Source organism: Ovis aries, chromosome 1, assembly GCF_016772045.2.
Source record: "Ovis aries strain OAR_USU_Benz2616 breed Rambouillet chromosome 1, ARS-UI_Ramb_v3.0, whole genome shotgun sequence".
Lineage (NCBI taxonomy): Eukaryota > Metazoa > Chordata > Mammalia > Artiodactyla > Bovidae > Ovis > Ovis aries.
The window spans coordinates 7,253,357-7,279,192 of NC_056054.1; the positions used below are offsets into that span (position 1 = coordinate 7,253,357).

General features: G+C 44.0%; 6 protein-coding genes across 6 annotated transcripts in view; 1 reads left to right on the forward strand and 5 right to left on the reverse strand.

The window, feature by feature from the left end:
* Positions 1-1,541: 1,541 nt before the first annotated feature.
* UGT1A1 (UDP glucuronosyltransferase family 1 member A1) lies at positions 1,542-14,700 on the reverse strand. The gene is given in 5 exon segments (NM_001205147.1): positions 1,542-2,485; positions 4,777-4,996; positions 5,286-5,373; positions 6,216-6,347; positions 13,804-14,700. Coding segments are annotated over 5 exon segments (1,602 nt in total). The 5' UTR covers positions 14,668-14,700; the 3' UTR covers positions 1,542-2,187.
* UGT1A6 (UDP glucuronosyltransferase 1 family, polypeptide A6) overlaps positions 1,542-25,836 on the reverse strand; it is a 159,093-nt gene continuing 134,798 nt past the window's right edge. The window contains 4 exon segments of the mRNA NM_001205146.2: positions 1,542-2,485; positions 4,777-4,996; positions 5,286-5,373; positions 6,216-6,347. Coding sequence (NP_001192075.1) covers positions 2,188-2,485; positions 4,777-4,996; positions 5,286-5,373; positions 6,216-6,347 — 738 coding nt within the window. The 3' untranslated portion in view covers positions 1,542-2,187.
* UGT1A3 (UDP glucuronosyltransferase 1 family, polypeptide A3) overlaps positions 1,542-25,836 on the reverse strand; it is a 128,937-nt gene continuing 104,642 nt past the window's right edge. The window contains 4 exon segments of the mRNA NM_001205148.1: positions 1,542-2,485; positions 4,777-4,996; positions 5,286-5,373; positions 6,216-6,347. Coding sequence (NP_001192077.1) covers positions 2,188-2,485; positions 4,777-4,996; positions 5,286-5,373; positions 6,216-6,347 — 738 coding nt within the window. The 3' untranslated portion in view covers positions 1,542-2,187.
* Positions 1,542-25,836, reverse strand: part of UGT1A4 (UDP glucuronosyltransferase 1 family, polypeptide A4) — a 66,839-nt gene continuing 42,544 nt past the window's right edge. Inside the window, 4 exon segments of the mRNA NM_001205149.1 lie at positions 1,542-2,485; positions 4,777-4,996; positions 5,286-5,373; positions 6,216-6,347. Coding sequence (NP_001192078.1) covers positions 2,188-2,485; positions 4,777-4,996; positions 5,286-5,373; positions 6,216-6,347 — 738 coding nt within the window. The 3' untranslated portion in view covers positions 1,542-2,187.
* The window catches only part of UGT1A9 (UDP glucuronosyltransferase 1 family, polypeptide A9), a 171,174-nt gene continuing 146,880 nt past the window's right edge, over positions 1,543-25,836 (reverse strand). Inside the window, 4 exon segments of the mRNA NM_001009189.1 lie at positions 1,543-2,485; positions 4,777-4,996; positions 5,286-5,373; positions 6,216-6,347. Of these exon segments, the coding sequence (NP_001009189.1) occupies positions 2,188-2,485; positions 4,777-4,996; positions 5,286-5,373; positions 6,216-6,347 (738 nt within the window). The 3' untranslated portion in view covers positions 1,543-2,187.
* On the forward strand, positions 19,164-24,877 carry LOC105610609 (dnaJ homolog subfamily B member 3). The gene has a single exon (XM_060415188.1). It carries the CDS (start codon positions 19,367-19,369, stop codon positions 20,093-20,095), a length of 729 nt encoding a protein of 242 aa, XP_060271171.1. The 5' UTR covers positions 19,164-19,366; the 3' UTR covers positions 20,096-24,877.

Sequence of the window (25,836 nt, forward strand, 5' to 3'; positions counted from 1 at the left end):
TCTGCCTGCAATGCAGGAGACTCAGGTTCGATTCCTGGGTCAGGAAGATCCCATGGAGAAGGGAATGGCTACCCATTCCCAAGAATTCCAAAGACAGAGGAGCCTGGCTCAGACATGACTGAGCAACCAACACTTCCACTTCACTTTCCCTGCTTTCGTTCCAGGCTCTTCAAAAGTGGCAGTTAGGGTGGTTGTTTTTGTTTTTGTTTTTTTGCATCTTTTGGGCCAGAATTTGCCACAGCTGCTGTATGCAGGCAGTCATTTTTGGTTCCGTACAATTTCTTTGCATTTGGTTGCTCAGAGAAGAGGCATGTCCAAGTGCAAGCCTTGCTACGCTACAGCAAGGGTCCCCGGTCCCAGCCTGTCTCCATCATAATAATAAAAGCAAATGTAAAACAAAATTCCACGTTTGCCTATCAAACTGATGCAGTCTTTTTTTCAAGATTATACTTTAGACTGAAGAAGGTGAGATCGTGGCTCTCTCAACACCGACCGAACCTCTCTGGACACAGTTTGGGACTATCTCAAACCATTTACCAGAGGGAACCATGCATCGGTGCCCCACCCAGATCCCTGTGTTCTTATATCTTAGTGCACAGGGCCTGATCTCCAACACGGCATCCGCATTTCTCTCCTGTGGGTTCTCTCTGAAGTTTAAAGCCCTCTTACCTGCCCTTGTGGACCCCCGGAAGTACAGGGAAATGAATACCACCTGGGGGCAGCCAACCACCAACAGCAACAAGTGCTGGGATCCCCAGGGGCCTTCTGCCTCCAGGGAGGTAAATCCACCAAGTTTTCTGCACTGGCTGCCAGCGGCAAGCAGCAGGATTGGGCTCCAGCTGCCCACAGAGAGCTGCCTTCTTGGTGGTCATCACTGCCCACCCTACCCACTCCTCTTCAGGGTTTCCTTCCCTTTGCAAATAAACTGCTTGCCCATGAGTCCTCACACGAATGGAGCCAAACAAACAACCATTGATCTGTTGGAAGGCCCTTTCCCATGGAAACAGTCATGGATATGTATGTACAAAGACTCAGCTACTGGAATATTTAGTGATGTCTTTTTAACAAAGGAAAATAAAAGTGAATACACCTGGAAGTTGTAGTTATATAAATCCTGGTATATTCATGCAATAGAATATTCCTTGGCCACTTAAAACAAATTAAATGTTATACAAAGACCTGGAGAGAGCATTCACAATAGGGTAAAGTGAAGGAAGAATGTGTTTTCTAAATTCTTCCTTCACTTATACCAAATACAGCAGCATTCCTTCAATATACCAAATATGGTATATTCGCAGTATTTTATAACTCCACATATTTGCCAAAATAATAAGTGTGGTTATTTTGGCAAACATGAGGGAACATGAGTAATGGTGACTTTAATTTCCTTGCACGTGTGTGTGTACACCTTTTTCAAATTTTCTGTCAGAATCATGTATTACTTTTGTAGTTAGAACATGTATTAGTTTAGAACATTAGTTAGAACATTATTAGTTTAATAATAAATAAATGCAACACCCATAGACCGAACACCTAACAAATATAATTAACATAAATTTATTAATGTATTTTTAGTTATCACATCAGAAAAAATATACTTTCCAGTCACTATAATTTAGGCATCTGTCAAATTCAGATCTGTTTGGTACAAGCAATGATTATCTACTCAGGCATATCACCCACCAATTTCATACATCATTCTTTCCCCACTAAAGTCAGAAATTATACACTGTCTCAGAAGAACTCCATGTCATTCATTCATATCACATCAAGGACAAGGAAGACACATCTTCTTTAGATGCACACAGGCATCTGTGAAACACAAGCATAATTGAGAACCAGCCGTAACTGGTGGAGGAATGTATCTACCGATGCTGGACACATTCCTGGGGGAGGGGGAGGAAGACATGGTCCCCAGACAGGTCTCATTTCTGGCTAGGAATAGTACTGTAGGTTGAAGGAAGGACCTACCAGTTCTCTTAAGTCATTTGAAAGACGAGTGAAGTCCGGATTAAAGTACTGGAGGGAGCAGCAAAGAGACTCACATATCTCTACCTGTGTGTGCGACTAGGGACTGGGTCATTTTTATTTTTCAAAACACACCCTGGGGCATCATTTCCTGGCAAAGTAGTTCTTGAGTAAGCATAACATGAATTTAACCTTTCTCTAAAGTTTCCAACCCAGTTCTCAGTGTGTCTTGGATTTATGAGATTTCTTGACTCGCTCTTTCTTCCCAAAGCATTTCCGGAAGGTGAAGGCACAGGCCTTAAAGGTGATGAAGATGACTGTCAGCGTGACCGCCAGGAGGAAGCCAATTACATCCAGAGAGTGGTACTGGTACCAGGTGAGGTCATGGGCTGCAGGGCGCAGGTGGGATGCCCCCTTGTGCCTCATCACAAACTCCACCCAGAATACAGCCAGGTCCAGAGGCTCTATGGGGCGGTCCTTGTGAAGTCTGGAGAGGCGCATGATGTTTTCCTTATAGCTGAACACAAAGACAGTTATGTGAATGCCTGGAACACCATCAGTAGTGAGCCATCCTCCCTCTATCCTTCCTTCCAGTTAGGAATGCTACCAGATTTTCCAAACGTGGTAGAGTTTCTATTGTAATCAGAAATACACACACACACACACACTCACACACTAAATATTCTTTATCTCTTAAAACTGGAAGCCAAAATTTTAATTTTAAGTTATTTGAAACTTGCTTCCTATTCTTCTTCTTCTCTTTTTAGTGATATCCTTATAGGAAATTAGTCATACTTTTTGGTAACAAGATAAAGAAATAAAGGAACAGGTCATCTCAGAAATTATTAATGATTTCCCATTCAATGGGATTGCAAATAATCACTTCTAGCCAACATAAAAGACATTTTAAAGTGCCATATCCAAGACAGTGATATACTTTCAACTACTGAGGCATCAGACCATCTAACTGCTAAATTTTGCATGAGGGAGTGTCTATGCAGCCTGTTAAGGAAAAAATGGGTTCCTGTTTATTTTGGACTGTGTGAACAGCTGAGTCAATATCCAAATCCAAAATGGGTTTGATACTTCATCCCTTAGTATGGATGCACTAGAAGAAGAGAAAGAGAAGGAAGAGAAGGGGAAGGAGGAGGTGGCAAGGGGAGGAAAAGAGAGAAGAAAGGGAAAAGCAAGACACTTATTCAGGGGTGATTATGGTCATGCTGCTGCTGCTAAGTCGCTTTAGTCGTGTCCGACTCTGTGCAACCCCATAAACGGCAGCCCACCAGGCTCCCCTGTCCCTGGTCATATCTGACCTTAAACATGTCCATCATTTCATATGGGTACATTATTATAATGTACTACTAATATTTGGCCATAAATTCTGTTAAACACCTTCTTTTTATATAAATTGTCTCATACAAAATAGATTTTCTTATACTTTCACTCATTAATTTATTAAGCACCTGGGCCTGGTTTTATAACACGATGTTGGAAATTTTTCCACTTCTCTTTATCTTCTCTTTATCTCTTTATCTTTCCACTTCTCTAAGCTGGGTGCAGTCCCAGTTTAGAGTTTGGGGAACAAGGAGATTCACATGTGATGGGTCAGAAAGAAATAAAGTTAGTAACTTGAAATGACTGATTAGTGGTGTTTTTTTTTTTTTTAGATAGTAATGTACTAGAGAACTTCTACCAAGTCACTTTTCGATTATAAGTAGTTGTCCATATCACTGAACAAAAGGTCAAAGTTATGTTACTAATACAAACCTCAAGAATGAGTTACCAGCATATGGAAAGAAATCAGGCTTTAACTGTAGTGATGCATTAGCAGCATGACCTAATGCTGACAAGCTGGGCTGCCAGAAGCCAATTGAAATGGTGGATAAGAACCACATCAACTGCTCTGCAAAGGTTGTTACTAACACTGTGGGCACTTTATCCTAGGGTTATGTAGACAATTCTTTTTTAATCAGAAGCATCACATGCATGTGAGCACCATCATAGTTCCCCTGTATAGTGTCTCTTCCTATGCGAACATTCCAGTCTTTTTACATCCTGACTGATGTCTCCTTCAAAATGAAGAAACTATGGGTAAAGGTTCCTGATACTCTCATAGATACATACACATACACACACGCACGCATGTGCACATACAGAGCTGACTGTTGGATGAAGTCCACTCCTGTCCATAACTTCTTCCTAGAAGGTTCTGATCAGCCTATTACTTGTAGCAATTGACAGCAATGCAATAAAGTTCACGCAAAGATAATCTGATCTAATGGCTTTTGCCTATTGATTTGCTTTCAGAGCCACATTTGAACAAACTTGACTTTGCTTTTATCACAAGCCTTTGTCACAGCACATCTCTCTCTCTCACACACACACACACACACACACACACAGATTTTTAAATCCCCATGGACCAAATTTCTCACAGGTTTCAGTGCTGGGAAAAACCATACCTTAAGTAACTGATTTGTTTTTATCTTGGACACTATGCTTCTTCTAATGGAATATTTCTTTCTTTGCAGGAACTTAGAGATCAGACATTTATTATATTGACATTTTTAAAATAAATTGAAATTTTAAGTACAAATTACTTAAAATAAGGGAAATAATATTTAAAATCATTTTTATGATAAATTCTATAGAAATTAAAGCACCTTTGTATAAAATGAGTGGTAATAACCCCAAGTCATCTTACTTATAAACTAGATCTTGGTGTGCTTGTTGTCACATCTGAATGGTTATTATGAGGCGATGGCCAAAATACAAGTAGCAAGTATTCCTGGGTAGTTTTTCTCTTACCTTTTTTCATTGATGACAGCTTTCAGGGCATTTTCTAAATCTCCCGAACTCATTTCCAGGACATTCAAGGTTATTCCAGCTCCCCGGGTCTCCATGCGCTTTGCATTGTCCATCTGATCACCAAACAAGGGCATCATCACCATGGGAACGCCATTGCATATTCCTTCATAAACGCCATGGGAGCCGGAATGTGTGATAAAGGCCCGAGTCTTTGGGTGACCTGAGGAGAAAAGCAGGGGGTGATGCCACCAGTCAAGCCACTGAGTTTCAACATCTGACATCGTCTGGGTTCTCCAAGCATGCTCAGGGCCCAGTGCCATCCACACATGGCCCTTGCAGAAATGTGCAGAAGCGCATGTGGGTTGAGATATCCTACTGGGTAAAAGGCAATGTGGGATACATTGATAATAATCCTTTCCGGCTAAATAATCCTTTAGAATAGCTCTGCCTGAGCCACTTTCTTAATTTAACCTCGGTTAGACCCTACATGCTAAATCCTCCCCACGTACCAAGCAGATCATTTTGGGGCAGCCACTTGACAAGTTTCGTATTCTTCGCAAGATTCGGTGGTGGAGTCCCAGTGTACCGCCACAGGACCTTGCAGAAGAAGAAAAAAAACCCGAGTTTAAGAACGTACACATACAATTTTAAAAACAAGACATGCTTGGGGCTGGTGCACAGGGATGACCCAGAGAGATGTTATGGGGAGGGAGGTGGGAGGGGGTTCATGTTTGCGAATGCATGTACACCCATGGTGGATTCATGTCAATGTATGGCAAAACCAATACAGCATTGTAAAGTAAAATAAAGTAAAAATAAAAATTAAAAAAAAAAAACAAGACATCAGCTATAGTAGCTAGAAATTGGAGTCTCTGAATGAATATAACCTTGGAAAAGGTAGGTAAGAAGGCTTTTGGGGACAGGTAACATTCTGTGTCTTGCTCCGAGGCTTGATTCCATGGGTGTGTTCACTTTGTGAATCTGAAAATTCAGCAAATTGTATATCTATGATTTTTGCACTTTTCTGAACTTCAAGGGAAATTACTTAATAAAATGAGTGGGCATGGAACTACAAAAGCAGAAATATAAGAAATGAATCCAGTGTCCTAACCAACTGCTTTCTGGAGAAATATTCTTATGCAATATGAAGAAACACTATCCTGCTCATTTTATTTTAAAAAATAAATTCTCTTTAATATACTTTTGAGTCAGTTAAGAGAGAAAGAGTCCTCCTCATGCAGTGGATCATGGTTTAACAGCGTAGTTGAGAATGAAATAGAAAAAAAAAAAAAAACCTTTGGATTATTAGTAATAATTGGGAAGTGGCAGGGAAATCCAAGTTTAAAGCCCAACTCATAAATTAATTTAGTTATTGAAAGTCTGGGGTTAGAACTCTTGTGAAGATAGATATTTTAAAAAATCATATAGAATCTTCTTACTGTCTGAGGTATTTTGCCCAAAGCATCAGCAATTTCCATAGCTTTCTGCTCCGGAATCTCTGAGACCATTGAGCCCAAAGAGAAAATCACAATTCCATGTTCTCCAGAAGCATTTACATAGGCTTCAAATTCCTAGAAGCAGAAGAGAAATTTCCAGTCAATTTTTTCTCATATTCTTTGATGACTATATGCATTCAGCTCTGAATAAGGTAGCTTCCTCTTAAGAAAGTGATCACAGGAGTGTGTATTTGTGTGTGTGTGTGTGTGTGTGTGTGTGTGTGTGTGATAGAGACACAAAGTATTAATGTGTGTTGTAACATCCCTCCCTCTCCAAGTCCTTTCCATCCCAAAGGAGGAGGGCTTCCTGCTTACAGAGTTATCACCTGGGTTCTCCTCTGAAATGTAGACTCCAAGTCATATGTCAAGTTTCTGAGAGAAAAGTGACCAGAGGTAAAGCCAGATCCTTTGCTCCAGGGCTCCATGCAGCTGGGAGAGTTTGGAAGAAAGCAGGCTTTGGGGAGGAGGGCTGAACGAATGAGCTGAAGGCAACAGTAAGAAGGGAGGAAAGCGGAAGGAGCCTCCTGGAGAGAGGAGCGAGATTTCAGCAGATTCCATGAAAAGAAACATGGGAGGAGAGAAACACTGTCCAAATAGAATTCCAGCAAACTCTGCGGACTCGAAAGCTCCGGCACTTCCTCTCTAAGAAAATCTATGTAAAGACCCATATTACTTTTCAAGACTTCTAGAATATTCTTTTTATGCTGAAAGAATGAATGAAGTCAAAGCACAAAGCTACAGAGGGCATTAAGAATTAGACTCATGATTAAGGAAAAACTTCAAATAGCAAAAAAATCCTTCCACAACTCTTGCCTCCCTCCAGCCTGTGGCAGAGTTTCCCTATGGCAGTCAATACACTTGAACGAGTAAATCTCATATCCATGTCAACTCCGTACTAAAATGTAACCAGTCAACCATGCATTTTCCCAACCTTTCCTGGATAAGAGTTTCTAAGGTGTTTCAGTCAACTTGCCTGCTTTAGCAGAAAGAATATACAGAAACTTATTTGAATCTTTCTCTGCTGATTCCATATGTACTGTAAAACGTAAACTGTTCCACCCTAGGTATGAAAAACACAAATAGGGGACAGAAACCCTTCCCAAGTGTGTCCCAGAGACTGAGCCCCTTCTGTGGGGTTCAGAGAAGGTGAAGGGCATGTGAGTAGACCTTGACCACCAAAGCCTCTTGGAAGGAAGGAGAAACAGGCACAGTTTTCACCCACACAGCATACGCCCCTCACCTAGTGCCTGCTTCCTGCTCCTAATTCACTACATCCCTCACGGTCATCCAAGGAAGCCTGCACGTATAAGGCTGCTCCATTGTCTCAGGAAGCATCCAGCAAAGATCACCTGCAGGCACACAGCCTTGGCTACTTTAGGACAAAGTTCAAGACAAGGCAACGAAACTTTCGGAAGAAACTTCAGGGCCAGGTGACCCAAGGAATAAGGAATGGAGAACAGAGAGAGGGTGGCGTGCCGACCCCTGTGTGGATTACACCAGCTTGTTTTCCTCTGCATGTGAGACAGGATCATTCAAAAACTAGGGCCTGAGTGCATTCAAAGTCCTTCCCTTTACTAACAGCATCCTATTGCCCTCATGACGACTTTTTAAGTCAAGGAGTAATTGGCGGGGGGCTTGCCATGCAGCTTGTGGGTTCCCCGACCAAGGACTGAACCCAAGTGAGTTTTGGTGTATTTGAGCTATCAACTAGGATTGATTTGCCAGTTAACAATGAATCTTACAACTACTAGAACCCAAGTAACCTGTGGTTCCTTGAATGAAGCAGGAAGATGGATATTAGAAAATGTCTGTGTGTGTAGCGTGAGAATCAGAGATGGCAGGGATCCCAGGTAGTAAGTACAGGTTAGAGTTTATGACTTGGCAAAGGCCTATCCCTTAAGGAATAAGGGATAGACTTGGAGATCAATGTGAAATGAAAGCTCTGAAAATAATAGGGATAGAATGAAGGGACACAATAGATGATTACATAATTAATCCCACTAGGGAATTATAAGTAGAAAAACAGGAGACCCTTGTAAGTTCACGATTACTTGAGAGAGCAGGTTTCCTTAACTACAAAACCAAGCAGGCTTGCTTAACAACAAAACCAGGCAGCAAAAGCATGGTGCGTGCCCCCAAACAGCAAAACAATGGCAGCATGTGACCCACATCCTGCCCAGTGAGTTCAGCAAGTTAATGATTCCTAGGACTTGCTGTCTGCACACATAATCGTGTACCTAGCTTGACCATACAGGGACAGGAAAACGCTCCTGCAGGAGGAGCAGATGACGGAAGCGCGAAGTCTACTCAAGGAAGACAAAGGTCTTCTTCCCCTCCCTGCTTTTCCTTTGATCATAAAACTGTCGCACACTAAGTTCTCAGGTGTGGCATTTCTCACCCACCCTCTTGGAAGTCTCAAGGGTGTGTGCTCAGTCACTTCAGTCGTGTCCAGCTCTGTGCGACCCTATGGACTGTGGCCCGCCAGGCTCCCCCATCCATGGGATTCTCCAGGCAAGAATACTGGAGTGGGTCGCCATGCCCTCCTCCAAGGGATCTTCCTGACCCAGGGATCGAACCTGCAGTGTCTCCTCCATCTTCTGCATTGCAGGTATATTTTTCTTTACCACTGAGCCACTCAGGAAGCCCCATGTAAGCCTCACAAGCATCCTACCCTAATAAATCACTTCTTATCTATCACTCTGCCTCTCACCGAATTCTTCTCTACACTGATACATAAAGAACTATGGTACCAGAACTCTTTGGAGTCCTCCTAAAATGACACCAAACTGTTTTGGCAAGATGCAACAGGAATAGTGCAATCAGAAGAAAAGCAGCATTAGTCACAATGTTGAAACTAGAACCTGGAGATGAATGGTGGGTGTCTCTCAAAAAGAAAGGAAGGAAAACCCTAGAGTCAGCCTTGGGCAATAATCTTAGCACTGCGTGATCTGTTCCCAAACTTCAGAGCCAACTCCAGAGTGCTCCAAGCTTCACGAAACACACACACTACCCGTGCATGCACACACATGCGATGGGAATCTACTTGAAGGAAACAGAGCAAGGCACTAGCAGGGCAATTTTCCCTGAACTGTCGGTTATTGATGATCTAATTCACTCCCTGAGCGTCTCCAGATGGTTTCATATGTCTCCAAAGAATGCCACGGAGACGGCGATAGCACTCCTCTCCAGTACTCTTGCCTGGCAAATCCCATGGGCGGAGGAGCCTGGTAGGCTGCAGTCCATGGGGTCACGAAGAGTCGGACATGACTGAGTGACTTCACTTTCACTTTTCACTTTCATGCATTGGAGAAGGAAATGGCAACCCACTCCAATGGTCTTGCCTGGAGAATCCCAGGGACAGGGGAGCCTGGTGAGCTGCTATCTATGGGGTCACATAGAGTCGGACACAACTGAAGCGACCTAGCTGCAGCAATGAATGCCACGGCCAGTAGTGAGACTGTGTGAACTGAGGGGTTTCTTGGGACTCTCTGTGTTAAAACCAGAACGTGTGTGCATGCTAAGTCACTTCAATTGTGTCTGACTCTTTGTAACCCCATGGACTGTAGCCCGCCAGGCTGCCCTGTCCATGGGATTCTCCAAGGAAGAATACTAGAGCGGGTTGCCATGCCCTCCTCCAAGGGATCTTCCAACCCAGGGATTGAACCTGTATCTCTCAAATCTGCGTTGGCGGGTGGAGTCTTTACCACTAGCACCACCTGGGAAACCCTAAAATCAGAACAGTCCTGAACAAACCACGATGCTGTCTACCCTGGCTGTGACCTAGAAGACTTCAGACAGGGCCCAGCACACCTGATTTTCACAGATGGCTGCCAACCTTGAGTCTGAACATGGCCATAAAACCCAAACACTGGCCAGCCCTATTCCCAGGCCAGCCCACTGTCTAGTCTGCCCCCACCAGCCTCAAGCCCTCTTTGAGGTCCCTGGCTCCTGGCAGCTGTCTTGGCCTTTCTTATCAGGCTTATTGGAAAGATCAGGGAGGCAATATCATTCTGCCTACCCCCACGCTAAATTTCCTCCATTTTCTAGACCTCTTCTCCTTCACGAAACCCACTCTTAGGGCTTTAGCCTTGTCTAGAAAGGACCAAGTCTAATGTCCCCGCTGCACCCACTCAGTTGCAGGATGTGATTAGCATAAAAAGAACACACAGAGCCATAAACATTGAAAGCTAAATAGTAGCACTTGGTTGGAGTTTAAATGGCATGAAAGTTCATCTACAAATTACAGAATGACAAACTGCAGAGGTTATGTTATTAAGGCCAGTGTTGATTCTGGGCCAGTACAGGATTCCATAATGGTGAGGTCCACCCCGTACTTGGCAAAACTTCCTTAAACCTTGCCCTGGCTTGCCTAGTGGCTCAGAGTAAAGAATCAGCTTGCCAATGCAGGAGATGCAGGTTCGATCCCTGGGTCAGGAAGATCCCTTGGAGAAGGAAATAGCAACCCACTCCAGCATTCTTGCCAGGGAAATCCCATGGACAGAGGAGCCTGATGGGCTGCAGTCCATGGGGTCGCAGTCAGACACGACTTAGCGACTAAACAATAACAGCAACAACAGCTAAACCTTGCCCTGAGTCCACACTCTCTGGAGTCAGGCCAAAGTGTGAAGCAACAATGCTAACCACAATAAACCTTAATCCCCTATCTTTTATCCCATTCCAGAAAAAATGAGGCCCCCTCAAAGGGAAAATACATGCCTACACGCCCAGGAGGCTTTCCCCCCCACCTAAAATAAACCATTTATTGAAAAAAGAACCTTTTTCTTCAATTTCATTAATCAGCTTTTTGCATAACAAACATGTGGCTTGCCAACAACAAAAGGTAAGACCGCACAGGTGAAGAACGTCCAATCTCCTGCCCCTGTCCACGCACTGTGGCCCGGGGCCCTGAGAGCTGGTGTCCAGAGGTAAAAAAGCCGGATGCCAGGTGCCACTGCTACGGGACACGGACCCCTGCCTCCGTCACCGCTGCATCTCGGGTGACTGAGAACCGTGGCATGTAGCAGAGTATTGTTGACCTTTCCAGGTTCAGAAGTAGTTGCAGTGTTATCAGGCATCCTGGGCCTTGTTAATCTCCTGTTTGTCAAGTGTACTGACTTCGAAACCCAGGAGGCTTTTACTAGAAGTCCTGACTTTGGCTGTGAGTTTAGTATTTTGAGTTCTAGGCTTTTATTAGATCTTTCCTTCCCAGATGCCTTTTGTTTTGCAAGGAGACTCATGAAACACTATGTTGGAAATGTGTTGCTTTATCATTGTACATTCAGAGCCACTTAGGAACACTGCAGGCTTCCTTGTCACCACTCTTTCTTCTCTTCATCATCTTCAAGTCTGTTCTTACCGATCCTGTTTGACTGTTCTCCTTACAACCAGCGTGGATGGGTGGACACCATCTCTGGATCTCTGTGTACTCTCAGAGGTGTTCTCAGCCTGAGAGGGGACTGACATCTTGGAATTCTTGAGTGTCATGCCTTTGCTCTCAGCATTGTTCTACCATCTTTATTCTTTGATGGCATCCCAAAGGTATGCCCAACACCAAGCTGTGCTTTCTCTAGGGACTCTCATTAACAAAGATTTCATCTTCATACTTGGAAAGTTCAGGACTTTTACCAAGAGCATTGGGAATAGTATGATCCCCAGTAGAGGGAAGGAAGTGCAGAGCAGCACTAATTAACCAAGGGGAAAAAAGATAACAGCAGTGTGACAGACCAGCATAAATCAAGAAAAAGGGAGAGGACGAGGCAAAGTAAAAATAAACTGCAAGAGTTATAATCATATCTGTTGATTGTTAAGTGCAAACAGGAGAAATTCCACTGTTAAAGGAATCTGCCTGACTCGGTTAAGAATGTTGGCTCTGTAGATTTTTTTGGCTTTATCTTGTTGTGTTTATCTTTTGCAGCACAGTATGTGGGGTCTTAGTTCCCTGACCAAGAATCAAACCCACGCCCCCTTCATTGGTAGCACAGAGTCTTAACCAATGGACTGCCAGGGAAGTCCCTGCTTCATGTTGTTTAAAGAGAAGGAAGAAGGTTGAAGATCTGGAGTGCTAAGGAGGCACTAGAGAGAAATGTAAACAAAAACAGTGCAGGAATGGTGATATTAGTGTCTAAAAATGGAATTTCAAATTAAAAGAATTTCAGTAAGACACTGGGAACTACTGTCAGGTACAATTTACAGAAATATTCTCACATCTAAGCTCACTTGCACCAAACAAGGCAGCAACCAACACACATTCAATACAATTTACCACTTTAGGGGCAAATATGTCAATAAACGATATAAAGACGTGATATCAAGAAAGACAGTTGATAAAGTTCTGCAGTCTCTCCCATGAAACATCCTAAATAAAGAAGAAAATCGCTTACATAAAGAAAAGCTGTTTGCCAAAATGCAACAGCAAAAATATCTTGCTTGGACCTGCTGGCTAACTTTCTTTCCTTTGATCTGAGATATGCCCATTGGTTTGATGACATCTCACCCCTTTTAAGAACCATTAGTGGATTTGAGAAGCCACCGTCACGAGAAGCCTGTGCACCGCAACGAGGCGTAAGTCCCTCTCACTGCAACTAGAGAAAAGCCTGGGCAGCAGCAAAGACCCAAAGTCAAAAATAATTATTTTTTAAAGAATATAAAATATGAATGTCAGAATCTCACTGAAAATAAGATTCATCACTCTATGAGGGTGATAGTAGCCCCTAGTAGGAGCCAGAGTCAGCATCTGGAAAGCACTTGGGCTACCAGCAGATCCCCAACCAATACTCGAATAAACGAAGGAATGCCCACTGAAATGTCACCTACTTGAAGAATCCTTCCCAAATCCCCCATTAGAAGGAACCTCTCCTGCTATTCTCTGTCCCCTCTGTAGAGATTTGGAAGAGAATGCGAATGCTACTTTTTTTTTTTCTGCAAACTTCCAGTTGCAGAGGGTGAAAACATTAATATATAAGCATTTAAGAGAGTGAGATGCATGAGCTTTGAATCCAACATCAGAACCTGGCTGTCTAGTGATTTGCTTTATTATAAGAAATGGAACTGCCGTATTCAGCTTCTTATTATCTAGAAACTGGACTTTTAACTGGGAAGATAAAGGCAATTTTCCCTGCCACGCAAGATCTATAGATGCCAAAGAATTATTTCAGCAATCTTGACTTTTGTGAGTCTGACCTGACCATGGGCAAAGTGCATGCTGCACAATTTTGTTCTCTGCGAGGAACCCTGGACCCAGGGCCCTGTGTTCATGGCATTTAACCCATGTCACATCTAATCGATTCCTATCCACTGGAGCACACAGAATAAAATGGCCAAAGTACACTTTCCTAAAGTCTCCGATTAAAAAAAAAAAAACTAGAAGAAGATGCCAAAGAGTTATAAATCACAACTCACTCCTAAGAGACTGGTGAAATAGAAATGAACAAGAGAAGGCATTTGAGGCTGTCTCAGCAGATCCATGACAAGTTCATTCACTCAAAGTTCTTGCTAGAATACAGGTATATAAAGTTCCCACTCAAATACACACCTGAGAGAGTGGCTTTTTGCTAGCGCAGTTGATCCCACCAACAAACACTATGTTGGGCATGATGGGCCTCGGGAAATTGAACACAAAGTCATTTCTGAGAAGCCAAACAGACCCAGAGCTCATGAGATCCTGAACAGTCATGTCTTTCTGAAGGAATTCGGAGGCAAGTAGCCTGTACGGGGAATAAACCACATCGCACAGGAAACTCTCTGACAAGGTGATGAACATGTTCTTCACCCGCTGCAGGAAGGTCATGTGATCTGAGTTAAAGGACAGATACCTGGGCACATAGGATGGTGGACTGGGGCTCTGGGTACCCTGAAAGTCCAGGCCACATGGCAGTCCATTCAAGAAGAACACAGCAGGCACAGACAGGTACTGGGCCACGATGGGGCCGCAGGGAAGGAAAGGGTCTGTCAAAACGGCATCGAAGCTACTTGCCGTCAGGGAGGCCATCAGCTCCTTGTTGTGCAGTAAGTGGGAGCAGGCGGATAAGAGCAGAGCCGAGTCCTTTTTGATTTTCTGGTATGTTTTGATCGCGCGCTTCAAGAAAGGCTCATCCTCAAAAACAGTACGCCCGAGGCTGATAAAAGTCTCTTCCAAGTCCTCCCTTTGGAATGGCACAGGGTACCTCTTCAAGGTGTAAAATGCTTCCTCTTTAATGTACACAGAGGCGTCAGGTGCCAGGACCACTATGTCATGTCCCCTCTGCTGCAGGGGCTGGAGGGGTCCGACCAAACTCAGCCAGTGGCTGCCATCTACCGGGACCACCAGCAGCTTCCCGGCCTGGGACACAGAGGGGCCGAGCGTGCACAGCAGCAGGAGCAGAATGACTGGGCGTTCCCCCTGGGACCCTGCTGTCATGCTTGCTCTGCCGTGATGGTCACCTGCCGGAGTGCCCTCTCTCACTTACACAACGCAGGAACCAAACTATGCACCAAGTTAATGTTTGCCTGTGTCACGTGACCATAGCTGTCAGTCAACTACAGACTGCTGGGCGTTTACTTTTAGAGATAAAGAGGGCAGGGCTTTCTAGGTCTCGCCACAGGCAACAGTTTAACTGGCTGGAAGCCCCCAAGCACCACTCGAATCACATTCTTTTTTTATCTTTTCAATTAACTATAGGTGTAGAACAAAGTGATTCAGGCATATGCATGCTCATGCTGCTGCGCTCTTAAGCTCCTTCCCCTCCCTCCCCTGCCCAGGAGTTCACCAAGATCAAGATTCTAGGTGAAAAGGAAAAAGGTGGCAAGGGTTTGGCTCATAGGTGTGTGCTTATCTGTCATTCTGAAATTCATAGTCCAATTTAAACAATAAGGGCAGTCGTTCTTCTAAAGCCTCAGTGTCACGAGTGTTCATCTGTAGATTACACAGAGCAAAGGGGCTGTAAAAACACATAGTCACCGTGTTAATGATTTGATGACTTTACTGCATCAGGCAGAGCCTCAGAACTTTTTGAGGCCTCTGTGCACTTGAATGGTTTAAGAGTGTGACTCTGTCCAAGACCAGAAATTGTTCTTTACCAAAATGAATAGCAGGCAGTCCACACCCACTCTCAAAAATTATGACCAAGTACCATGACTAAGCAATCCAATAAAACTCTGCCCTGAAACCTGTGGAGACCTGACACTTAAAATCCACTGTGAATTCCCCCACTCATCAAAGATTTATGGCAAGTGTTGGCCCTCTCAGCATGATGTGAAGAGCCAGGGCCCGAAATCCAGGTTAGACATGGTCTGTGCCTGTCAAGAGGGCTCTGGCAGACAAACAACAAGGCAATTACAGGGCAGGCTGAGATGTGCTGGGGTCAGGGAGCATGGGTAGCCACGGAAACCAAGCAGGGCAGTGATGTAGTCTTGCTCTGGCATCTACTGAAGCGTGAGGTGTCTGCAAGAGCATTCCTAGACCCACTGGAAGATGATTTCTTTTAAAGCTGAAGCCATGCTGAAGTGAAGTGAAGAAACTCACCCTCCCAACTACTCCTAGCTCTTTTGATGGAATCAAACTGGAGCTGCTTGTTACTAAACTGAAAAGGGCTACATAAACAAGTCCATTCTGAAGGAGATCAGCCCTGGGATTTCTTTGGAAGGAATGATGCTAAAGCTGAAGCTCCAGTACTTTGGCCACCTCATGCGAAGAGCTGACTCATTGGAAAAGACTCTGATGCTGGCAGGGATTGGGGGCAGGAGGAGAAGGGGACGACCGAGGATGAGATGGCTGGATGGCATCACGGACTTGATGGACGTGAGTCTGAGTGAACTCTGGGAGTTGGTGATGGACAGGGAGGCCTGGCGTGCTGTGATTCATGGGGTCGCAAAGAGTCGGACACGACTGAGCGACTCAACTGAACTGAACTGAAACAAGTCCACTCCCTCTGGATAATCTGTGGGGCCCTCCAGGGAAAACAAAGTCATCTTCCTTGACTCTCCATAGCATATTGCTTTATTCTGCCTTGTCGCTATCACCATTTACTCGCTCAATCGTGTCCAATTCTTTTGCAACCCCGTGGACTGTAGCCTGCCACATTCCTCTGTCCATGAGATTTCCCAGGCAAGAAAACCAGAGTGGGTTGACATTTCTTTCTCTAGGGGAGCTTCCCAACCCAAGGATCAAACCCACGTCTCCTGCGTTGACAGGTGGACTTTTTTTTTTTAACCATCGAGCCTCCAGGGAAGCCTGTATTCTGCCTTGTATCCTTCAGCAATTGGCCTATCTGAGTTCCCTACTAGACTCCCTCTCTGCCTCTCTCTCTACCTATCCATGGCTTTGCAGACATTGAAAGTGAAAGTGAAGTCACTCAGTCATGTCCGACTCTTTGCGACCCCATGGATTGTAGCCTGCCAGGCTCCTCCGTCCACAGGATTCTCCAGGCAAGAACACTGGAGTGGGTTGCCATTTCCTTCTCCGGGAGATCTTCCCACCCCAGGGATTGAACCTGGGTCTCCCGCATTGTAGGCAGACACTTCACCCTCTGAGCCACCAGGGAAGTCATGTTTCTGTATGGGTGTGATGCCCCTTCTCCCTTTGCTCTAGGCCCTATAGTCAACCCAGCAAGTGCCAAATCTGGATCATTCTACCACTAGTTCTCAGACCCAGCTGCCGTGGTCTTGTTTCTAGGCCTCAGCCTCCAAGGCTCTTAGTCCCTACCTCTCCCTTTTGATTCCCTGCATCGGCCATCCATCGCACAGCCCCATGCCACTACCACCCCTGAAACCTTGGTCAGCACACTCCTAGGGCTCAGAATAAATGCAGACTCCTCAGCCTTGCCTTCAGAACTCCCTGGAATGGACTCCATTTCATTCCACTTCTCTAGCCCTTCTGCTTAACTGCTCTCTCTGCCCCTTTCCCTCCTGCCATTCTGAATCACTTAGCCTACCCCAAACACACCTTGTGCTTTTCCATATTGCTTTGTTCACACTGGACTCTATTACCAATCTCTACTTTCTACTGTTGTTTATTGCATGCTTCCCAAGTGCCAAGTTGGCTTGAGTTTCTCAAGGTGATACGGAATCAGCAGTTTGTTCTGGTGAAAAGGTGAACCCTTTTGGATCTATTATCTTTTATAATGAAATATTGAGTTCATTGGTTAATCATTTCTTCTTAGAACTAAGTGAACTTTATTGGTGTTGCCTCACCATTTATCAAGGCAAAGAATATAGTGTCATAGAAAGAAAAAGAAGGGAATGGAAAAGAGTCAGATGCCAAAAAGAAAATCATGGTGATGCAGCAGTTTTAGCAGAAATAATCACGGAATCCCAAGTTTACATGCAGCACTTAAACATGGTCAGCAGTTTTCATCATTTTGATATACTGAGTCAGGAGTTAACAGACTATGGGCCAGAGCACCTGGGGATCCCCAAAAACGCTTCAGAGAATTTTTCAAAGTTAAAATTATTTCTAAGATAATATTTGACTTTTGAATACACTGGAATCTCCCAGTGGCTACATGACACATGATATAGCAATACATTGAATGCAGAAGCAGATATAAAAATCAAGCTCTTCTGCTAATCCAGAGATATGTTAAAAAAAATAGAAAATAATGGCACTGTTTATTAATTTGTTTTGAAAAAGTTATTTTCCATAAATATATGATTTATATTAGCACGTAATGGGTTTATCGTTATTAAATTGACTTTGTTTTAATTTTTGCCGGAGCAAGTACCAATAGATAGAACCCACATAAACAAAAGCAAAAGGGTCCTGAGGAAAAAACATCAGAGAAATGCTGTCCTAGACAAATGGTAAGAGTGTCTGTTTCTCAGACAAGGATCAAACTAAACTTTACTCCTATTACTCTACCCTACCCCCAACTTAGATATATCAGTAACCTCAGAAATGCAGATGACACCACACTTATCGCAGGAAGCGAAGAGGACCAAAGAGCCTCTTGATGAAAGTGAGTGAAGGAGGAAAGTGAAAAACATAACTTAAAACTCAACAGTCCAAAAACAAAGATCAAGGCAGAGGTCCCATCACCTCAAGGCAAATAGATGGGGAAACAATGGAAACAGTGAGAGACTTTATTTTCTTGGGCTCCAAAATCACTGCAGATGGTGACTGCAACCATGAAATGAAAAGATGCTTGCTCCTTGGAAGAAAAATTATGATCAACAGAGACAGCATATTAAAAAGCAGAGACATTACTTTGCCAACAAAGGTCCATCTAGTCAAAGCTATGATTTTTCCAGTAGTCATGTATGGATGTGAAAGCTGGACTATCAAGAAAACTGAGCACTGAAGAATTGATGCTTTCGAACTGTGGTGTTGGAGAAGACTCTTGAGAGTCCTTTGGAATGCAAGGAGATCCAACCAGTCCATCCCAAAGCAAATCAGTCCTAAATATTCATTGGAAAGACTGATGCTGAACAGAAGCTCCAATACTTTGGCCACCTGATACAAACTTATTGGAAAAGACCCTGATGCTGGGAAAGACAGCAGGCAGAAGAAGGAGAGGACAGAGGATGAGATGGTTGGATGGCATCACCCACTCAATGGACATGAGTCTGAGCAAACTCTGGGAGATGGTGAAGGACAGGAAAGCCTGGCTGCAGTCCATGGAGTCGCAATGAGCTGGACACGACTAAGCGACGGATTGAACAACGGGACAACAGCCCCCACCTCAAGCCAAGGGGAAGCCTGATGTCAAGCCTACTTAAAGAAAATGACTTTCTTGATCCAAGACCTTGATTTCCTGACCAGAGATGGAACCAGTGCTCCCTGCATTGAGAGCACAGGGTCATAACCACAGGACCATCAGAGAGGTACCTGTGAGAACTACCCGCTAAATTAGTCAGAGACACATCTCCCCGTTTGGCAATAACGGCTCAGTGGAGGTCGGGTGGGCGGAGCAAGTGAGTGGGCGGGGCCTCTGCGGCTGCGTGAAACCGGTCACAGAGCACCGTGTGAGCAATGCATTCTGGGCTCGCCCAATGAGACGTGGCATCATCACAAGGGGTGCCCACTCCGGGCAGCCTAGCCTGGTGGGCACTCGGGTCCGCGACCCGGGGGCTGCCAGCCAGCCCCTGTCCTTGGCCCACGGGGCCGTTCCCGGCCTTCCAATATGGTAGACTACTACGAGGTGCTGGGCGTGCCCCGCGAGGCCTCGTCGGAAGCCATCAAGAAGGCGTACCGCAAACTGGCGCTCAAGTGGCACCCGGACAAAAACCCCGAGAACAAGGAGGAGGCGGAGAGGCGATTCAAACAAGTGGCCCAGGCCTACGAGGTGTTGTCCGACGCCAAGAAAAGAGACGTGTACGACCGCTACGGCGAGGCGGGAGTGGAGGGCAGCGGCCGCACCGGCGGCGGCAGGCCATTCGAGGACCCCTTCGAGTGTGTCTTCACCTTCCGGGACCCGGCCGACGTCTTCAGAGAGTTCTTCGGCGGCCGGGACCCATTTTCGTTCGACTTCTTTGGAGACCCGCTGGAGAACTTTTTGGGGGGTCGAAGGAGATCCCGAGGAAGCCGAAGCCGGGGGTCCGCGTCGCTCTTCTCCGCCTTCAGTGAATTTCCAGCATTTGGAGGTGGTTTTTCTCCTTTTGATACAGGGTTTACCTCATTTGGTTCCATTGGGAATGGGGGCCTCTCTTCCATCTCCATGTCCTGTGGTAGTGGGGGGATGGGCAACTTTAAATCTATGTCGACTTCCACCGAAATCATGAACGGCAAAATGATCACCACCAAGAGAATCGTGGAGAATGGCCAAGAAAGGATAGAAGTGGAAGAAGATGGGGAGCTGAAGTCCCTGATAATAAATGGCAAAGAGCAGTTGTTAAGCACTGACACCAAGTGATCCTGGTCCATGTTGAACTTAGAGCACAACTTGAGAATAGCAGGGCGTTCTTCTTCTTCTTCTTTTTTTTTTTTTTTTGAAGATTGTAAGCAAGCTCTACTTGCAAAACAACTGTACTCAAGAATTTATGAACAGTTCGTGCCAACGCCAATTTGTTGCTACTGTTGGACCACAAAATAGGACCTCTGTTTTTCTTTAAAACTGTTGTAAATATCTGTAATGCACTTTGCTATTTATTAAACATAACCCCAGGGCAGACGCTGTTTATTTCGTGTTACTGAGACAGAATGTTCACCAGGGCACCTTCAACCTGGCCTTTCTGCTTTATTTGCAATGTGAACCTAGTGGTTTGCTCTGAAGTTAATGTTGCCAAGATAAATCAGTTTACTTCCATTTTTTTAGCACAAAGAAGAGATATGAATATATTAATAATACTTTTGGTTTAAAGATGGCGTTTAGTTCCACATGTTGGTGGTGACACAGTGAGAGTTAACTGTTTAAATAAAACGTTAAGCCTAGGCTTTTTAAAAACAGGTAAGCCTGGTAAAGGTAATGTATTTAGTTTCTCATGCCTGCACTAACAATTTACCACAAATTCGGTAACTTGGAACAATGTGTATTTATTCTCTTAAAGTTCTGGAGGTCAGAAATCTGAAGTTGGTTTTATAGGAATGAAGTCACTACAGGGAACGCGGATGGGCGGACTGTAGTCCGAACAGTTGCAGAGTCTAATACAGCTGAGCGACTACACACACATACATACACATTCTCTCTCTCCCCGCCCCCAACTCATTCTCCCTCCAAAGGCTAGGGCAGAACACTCAAGTGAATTCCTCAGAGTACACAATTGACTATGAGCAGCCTCAGGACAGTATTCAAATAGCTTGACTTAAGCAATAATGAAAAACCAAACAAACAAACAAAAAAAACGGTGGTGATGACCAAAAACAATGAAAATCGCATTGCTAGCTTTTGATTGGTTCTGCAACTATGACGGCTGGAAATGTAAAAAGCATTTCTGTAAGGCTACACACAGTCTTCCCATTGCCACATGCACAGTGTATCTCAGGTTGACAAAAGCCAGAAATTTTGGAAAGCTTTGAATAGTGGAAAGTTTGGAATATTGATTGAGTGGTGCAACATACACAGATCTGAGAGGTAGCTTTCTGTTGGCACATTTTATGCCCTCAAAATCTTTTGGGGCATAGTTGCTTTAGGATATTCCATTACAAAGTGTGCAACCCCCGCCCATTGGTCATCTCCAAAGAAAGGTTAGCATAAGGCATGAGATTGAAAAGATATCTGAACTGGACAGGCTAAAAATGCAGCTTGTTCCCTGGAGAAGGAAATGGCAACCCACTCCAGTGTTCTTGCCTAGAAAATCCCATGGACAGAGGAGCCTGGTGAGCTACAGTCCATGGGGTCGCCAAGAGTCAGCCCTGACTCTGGACTGCTAAATCAAAGAAAGAATAAAAATTTTTTAAAAATAAATAAATAAATAAATAAATAAATAAAAATGCAGCCTGTTTTCTCATCTGAAATTATAATCACTATTTGTGAGTCTACCACCTAGGGTATCAGTCTTGATTATACTGTATCTTCATGTCTCGTACATATCTCATTGTGGTTCCTTCTTTATATCTTTAATTATAAACTTGTCTTTTCTGCTAGTTTTCAGGACTTTCACATCAGTATTCTATAAATGGTAATACTGGTGTTCCCTGGTATCTCAGCTGGTAAAAAATCTGCCTGCAGTGCAGTAGACCCCAGTTCCATTCCTGGGCCAGGAAGATCCCCTGGAGAAGGGATAAGTTACCCACTCCAGTATTCTTGGGCTTCCCTGGTGGCTCAGATGGTAAAGAATCCACTTGCAATGTGGGAGACCCGTTTGATCCCTGGGTTGGGAAGATCCCCTTGAGGTGGGCATGGCAACGCACTCCAGTATTTTTGCCTGGAGAATCCGCATGGACAGAGGAGACTGGCAGGCTACAGTCCGTGGAATCACAAACAATTGGACACGACTGAGTAAAGCATGGGAGGGTGTGAATTCGAGTTATTCCTTCAACATATTGGCCACTGCCCTCAATATAAAATTAATGAGATATTTCACATTAAGTCTTCAAATAATGCTATGTATTTTACACTTACAGTGTATTTTACGCTTACACTTATGTCAATTTGGACTATACATCTTAAGTGCCCAGTAGTCATATGTAGTTAGTGGCTAACTTCATCAGATAACATATGATCAATGTTTGTAAATGTTCCATTAATCCATCTAAAAATGCATATTTTCAATATTCTAATTAAAAAGCTCAACACACCTAATTCTGAAAGTGATGTCTTAAAATATTTCCCCATTTAACTGAATTTTGCTCAATTTACATTTGAAATATTTAATAGTTTTTACTTTAAACATATAGCTGCTGAATTGGCTCACATAGGTTTGACTGTTTCCTCATAAAGTTTGCCTTTTAAAAATGTTTAATCATGATAAAATACCCCAACAAAAGATTTACCATCTTAACCACTTTTAAGTGTACAGCTTGGTAGTGTTAATTACAGTCATATTGTTGTGCAACCAGTCTCCAGAACTGTTCATCTTGAAAAGCTGAAACTGTATACCCCTTAACATCTCCACAGTTTCCGCCACTTCATAGTCCCTAGCAACCTCCATTTTACTTTCTGTCTCTATGAATTTGACTACTCTAGGTTCCTCATGTTAGTGGAGTCATACAGTATGTGTCTTTTTGATACTGACTTATTTCGCTCAGCATCATGTCCTCTGGGTTCATTCATGTTGTCATATATGTTGTCAGAATTTCCTTTATTTTTAAGGCTGAATAATATTCCATTGTATAGATAGACCACATTTTGCTTATCTGTTCATCTGCCACTGGACATGGGTTTCTCTCACCTTCTGGCTATTGTGAATAATGCTGCTATGAACATGGGTATACAAATATCTCTTTGAGAGGCTGCTTTCAATTATTTTGGGTATATACCCAGCAGTGGAGTTGCTGGATCATCTGGTAATTCTATTTTTAATTTTGTGAGGAGCTGACATACTGTTTTCCACAATGTACCATTTTACACTCCCACCAACAGCACTATGAGGGTTCCAGTGAAGGAACCATGTGGTGAGGAATCTGAGCCCCATATCAGGTATCCCAGACAGCAAGAAGAACTTCCAGAATATCTGGATTTGAAGGTCAGTGGGGCTCACTTTTGGGAGAACCAGAGGGCTGTAGGAAACAGACTTTACTTTTCAAGGATGCACACAAAATCTCATACACTCTAGGGCCCAGAGCAAAAGCAGGAATCTGCTAGTCTTGGAGAACTGCCGGGAGCCAGCATGGAGAATCCCGCCTATGGCAAAGGTCATGAGGAAGAGGCCTGATGGGCAAAGGTGAGATCAGGACTCGAGGGACCCCCTGGATCTGCTTGAGCATCTACCCCTCAACCAGAATCTATCTGTCTTACTATTTTATGTCTTTCACCAACTCTTCTGACATTAACAGGGGGCTGTCCCCAACCACCTTTCTCTGGAAAGAGTTAACTTAGGGCTCTAGTTGATAAATCTCCTGGGCATGAAAGGAGTGTTTCAAACCCCTGTTAGCATTCTAGCTTACTTGGCAGGTTTATCCAGACTCTTGCAACATTGTTGAGACAATGCTTGCTGCCAAGTTCTCACATCCCTTATCCATTGTGTTCCTGGGGGTGCATATAGTCAGGATGCAGAAATAACAAGCAGTAGCTTTAGCATTAGCAACATCACTTCATGGGAAATAGATGGGAAACAGTAGAAACAGTGGCAGACTTTATTTTGGGGGGCTCCAAAATCACTGCAGATGGCGACTGCAGCCATGAAATTAAAAGACACTTACTCCTTGGAGAAAACTTATGACCAACCTAGATAGTATATTCAAAAGCAGAGACATTACTTTGCTGACTAAGGTCCGTCTAGTCAAGGCTATGGTTTTTCCTGTGGTCATGTATGGATGTGAGAGTTGGACTGTGAAGAAGGCTAAGCGCTGAACAATTGACGCTTTTGAAGTGCGGTGTTGGAGAAGACTCTTGAGAGTCCCTTGGACTGCAAGGAGATCCAACCAGTCCATTCTGAAGGAGATCAACCCTGGGATTTCTTTGGAAGGAATGATGCTAAAGCTGAAGCTCCAGTACTTTGGCCACCTCATGCGAAGAGTTGACTCATTGGAAAAGACTCTGATGCTGGGAGGGATTGGGGGCAGGAGGAGAAGGGGATGACAAAGAATGATGGCTGGATGGCATCACTGACTCGATGGATGTGAGTCTGAGTGAACTCCGGGAGATGGTGATGGACAGGGAGGCCTGGCATGCTGCGATTCATGGGGTCACAAAAAGTCAGACATGACTGAGAGATTGAACTGAACTGAACTGACCATTAGACTTTGAGTTAGCAAGTTATTTCTTTGCTGTAACCCATTGAATCTTTGCTCCATAAAAATGTAACTCTGTACTTTCAGGGTGACACAGGCTAGAAATTTAAGAAACACTTTAAGGGAAAATTATTGTTCTGGCTGACCAACCTTTATCAAAAAGAGATCATAAAATATCAACAGGCCTCCGGGCCAGAGGATAATGTACAAAAAATAAGACTCTTCCAGGAAGGAACCTGATATAGATAAAAGTTAATACTGATGGAATGTTGAGTTGACTCTGCATTTTTCACCTTGCTGTACGTATCACTCAGGGTATAAAAGCCCTCTCTGGAAATAAAGTAAGTGGGCCTCGCTCGCTGAAGCTTGGTCACCCTGTGTCATTCTTTCCTTATCTCTATTTCTCTAACTCTCAATCGCCGCTGCCGTCACCCTGAAGATATCCTGGATCCAACCGGGGCTGGACCATGGCAAGTGGCGCCTGCAACAGGGACATCTGAAGGTAGGTCTCCCCCACTGTTCAGTTTTCGGATGGCTAGGACCCCACTCAGGGTGCCGCGGACCTCCCTGCATAAGATAGGTAGGGAAAGAGGGGTGGGAAGTTTTGGGTTGAGAAGAAACCTGGTTGATAGGTTGAAAGAAACCTGAAGTGTTGATTCTTGCAATATAAGACAAGAAATCTGTACTGAAATCTTAAATCTTTCTCTATAAAATTTCTGACATGGGTAACAGTGAGTCTAAAGAATGACAGGTTTTTATAGGAGTAATTTTGCAACTGTTAAGCAAAAGAGAAATTAAGGCTAAAAAAGCTAGCATTTAACCCTTTTTGACATTTGTACAAGAACAATGTCCTTGGTTTCCAGAAGAGGACACTGTTGATTTAGATACTTGAAAAGGGTAGGGAAACAGTTAAAAACTTACTATACTTTGCACAGGCCAAAAAAGCTTCCTGTAGATGTTTTTGCTCTGTGTAATATTCTGGACCCCCGTCATGAGGCTGTTAGATAGCCTATGGGAGAGGCTATGGCGGTGGATGATGGTGGGTCTCCACCTTCTACACAGATCATATTTTCTGCCATTGACAAAGAAAGAACTTATTAACTCAAAGTCTAATGTTGCTAATGCTAAAGCTACTGCTTGTTATTTCTGCATCCTGACTATATGCACCCCCAGGAACACAATGGATAAGGGATGTGAGAGCTTGGCAGCAAGCATTGGCTCAACAATGTTGCAAGAGTCTGGATAAACCTGCCAAGTAAGCTAGAATGCTAACAGGGGGTTTGAAACATTCCTTTCATGCCCAGGAGATTTATCAACTAGAGC

Coding starts and splice junctions, on each gene's coding strand:
- LOC105610609 (XM_060415188.1), top strand. CDS start 19,367: ATGGTAGACTACTACGAGGTGCTGGGCGTGCCCCGCGAGGCCTCGTCG.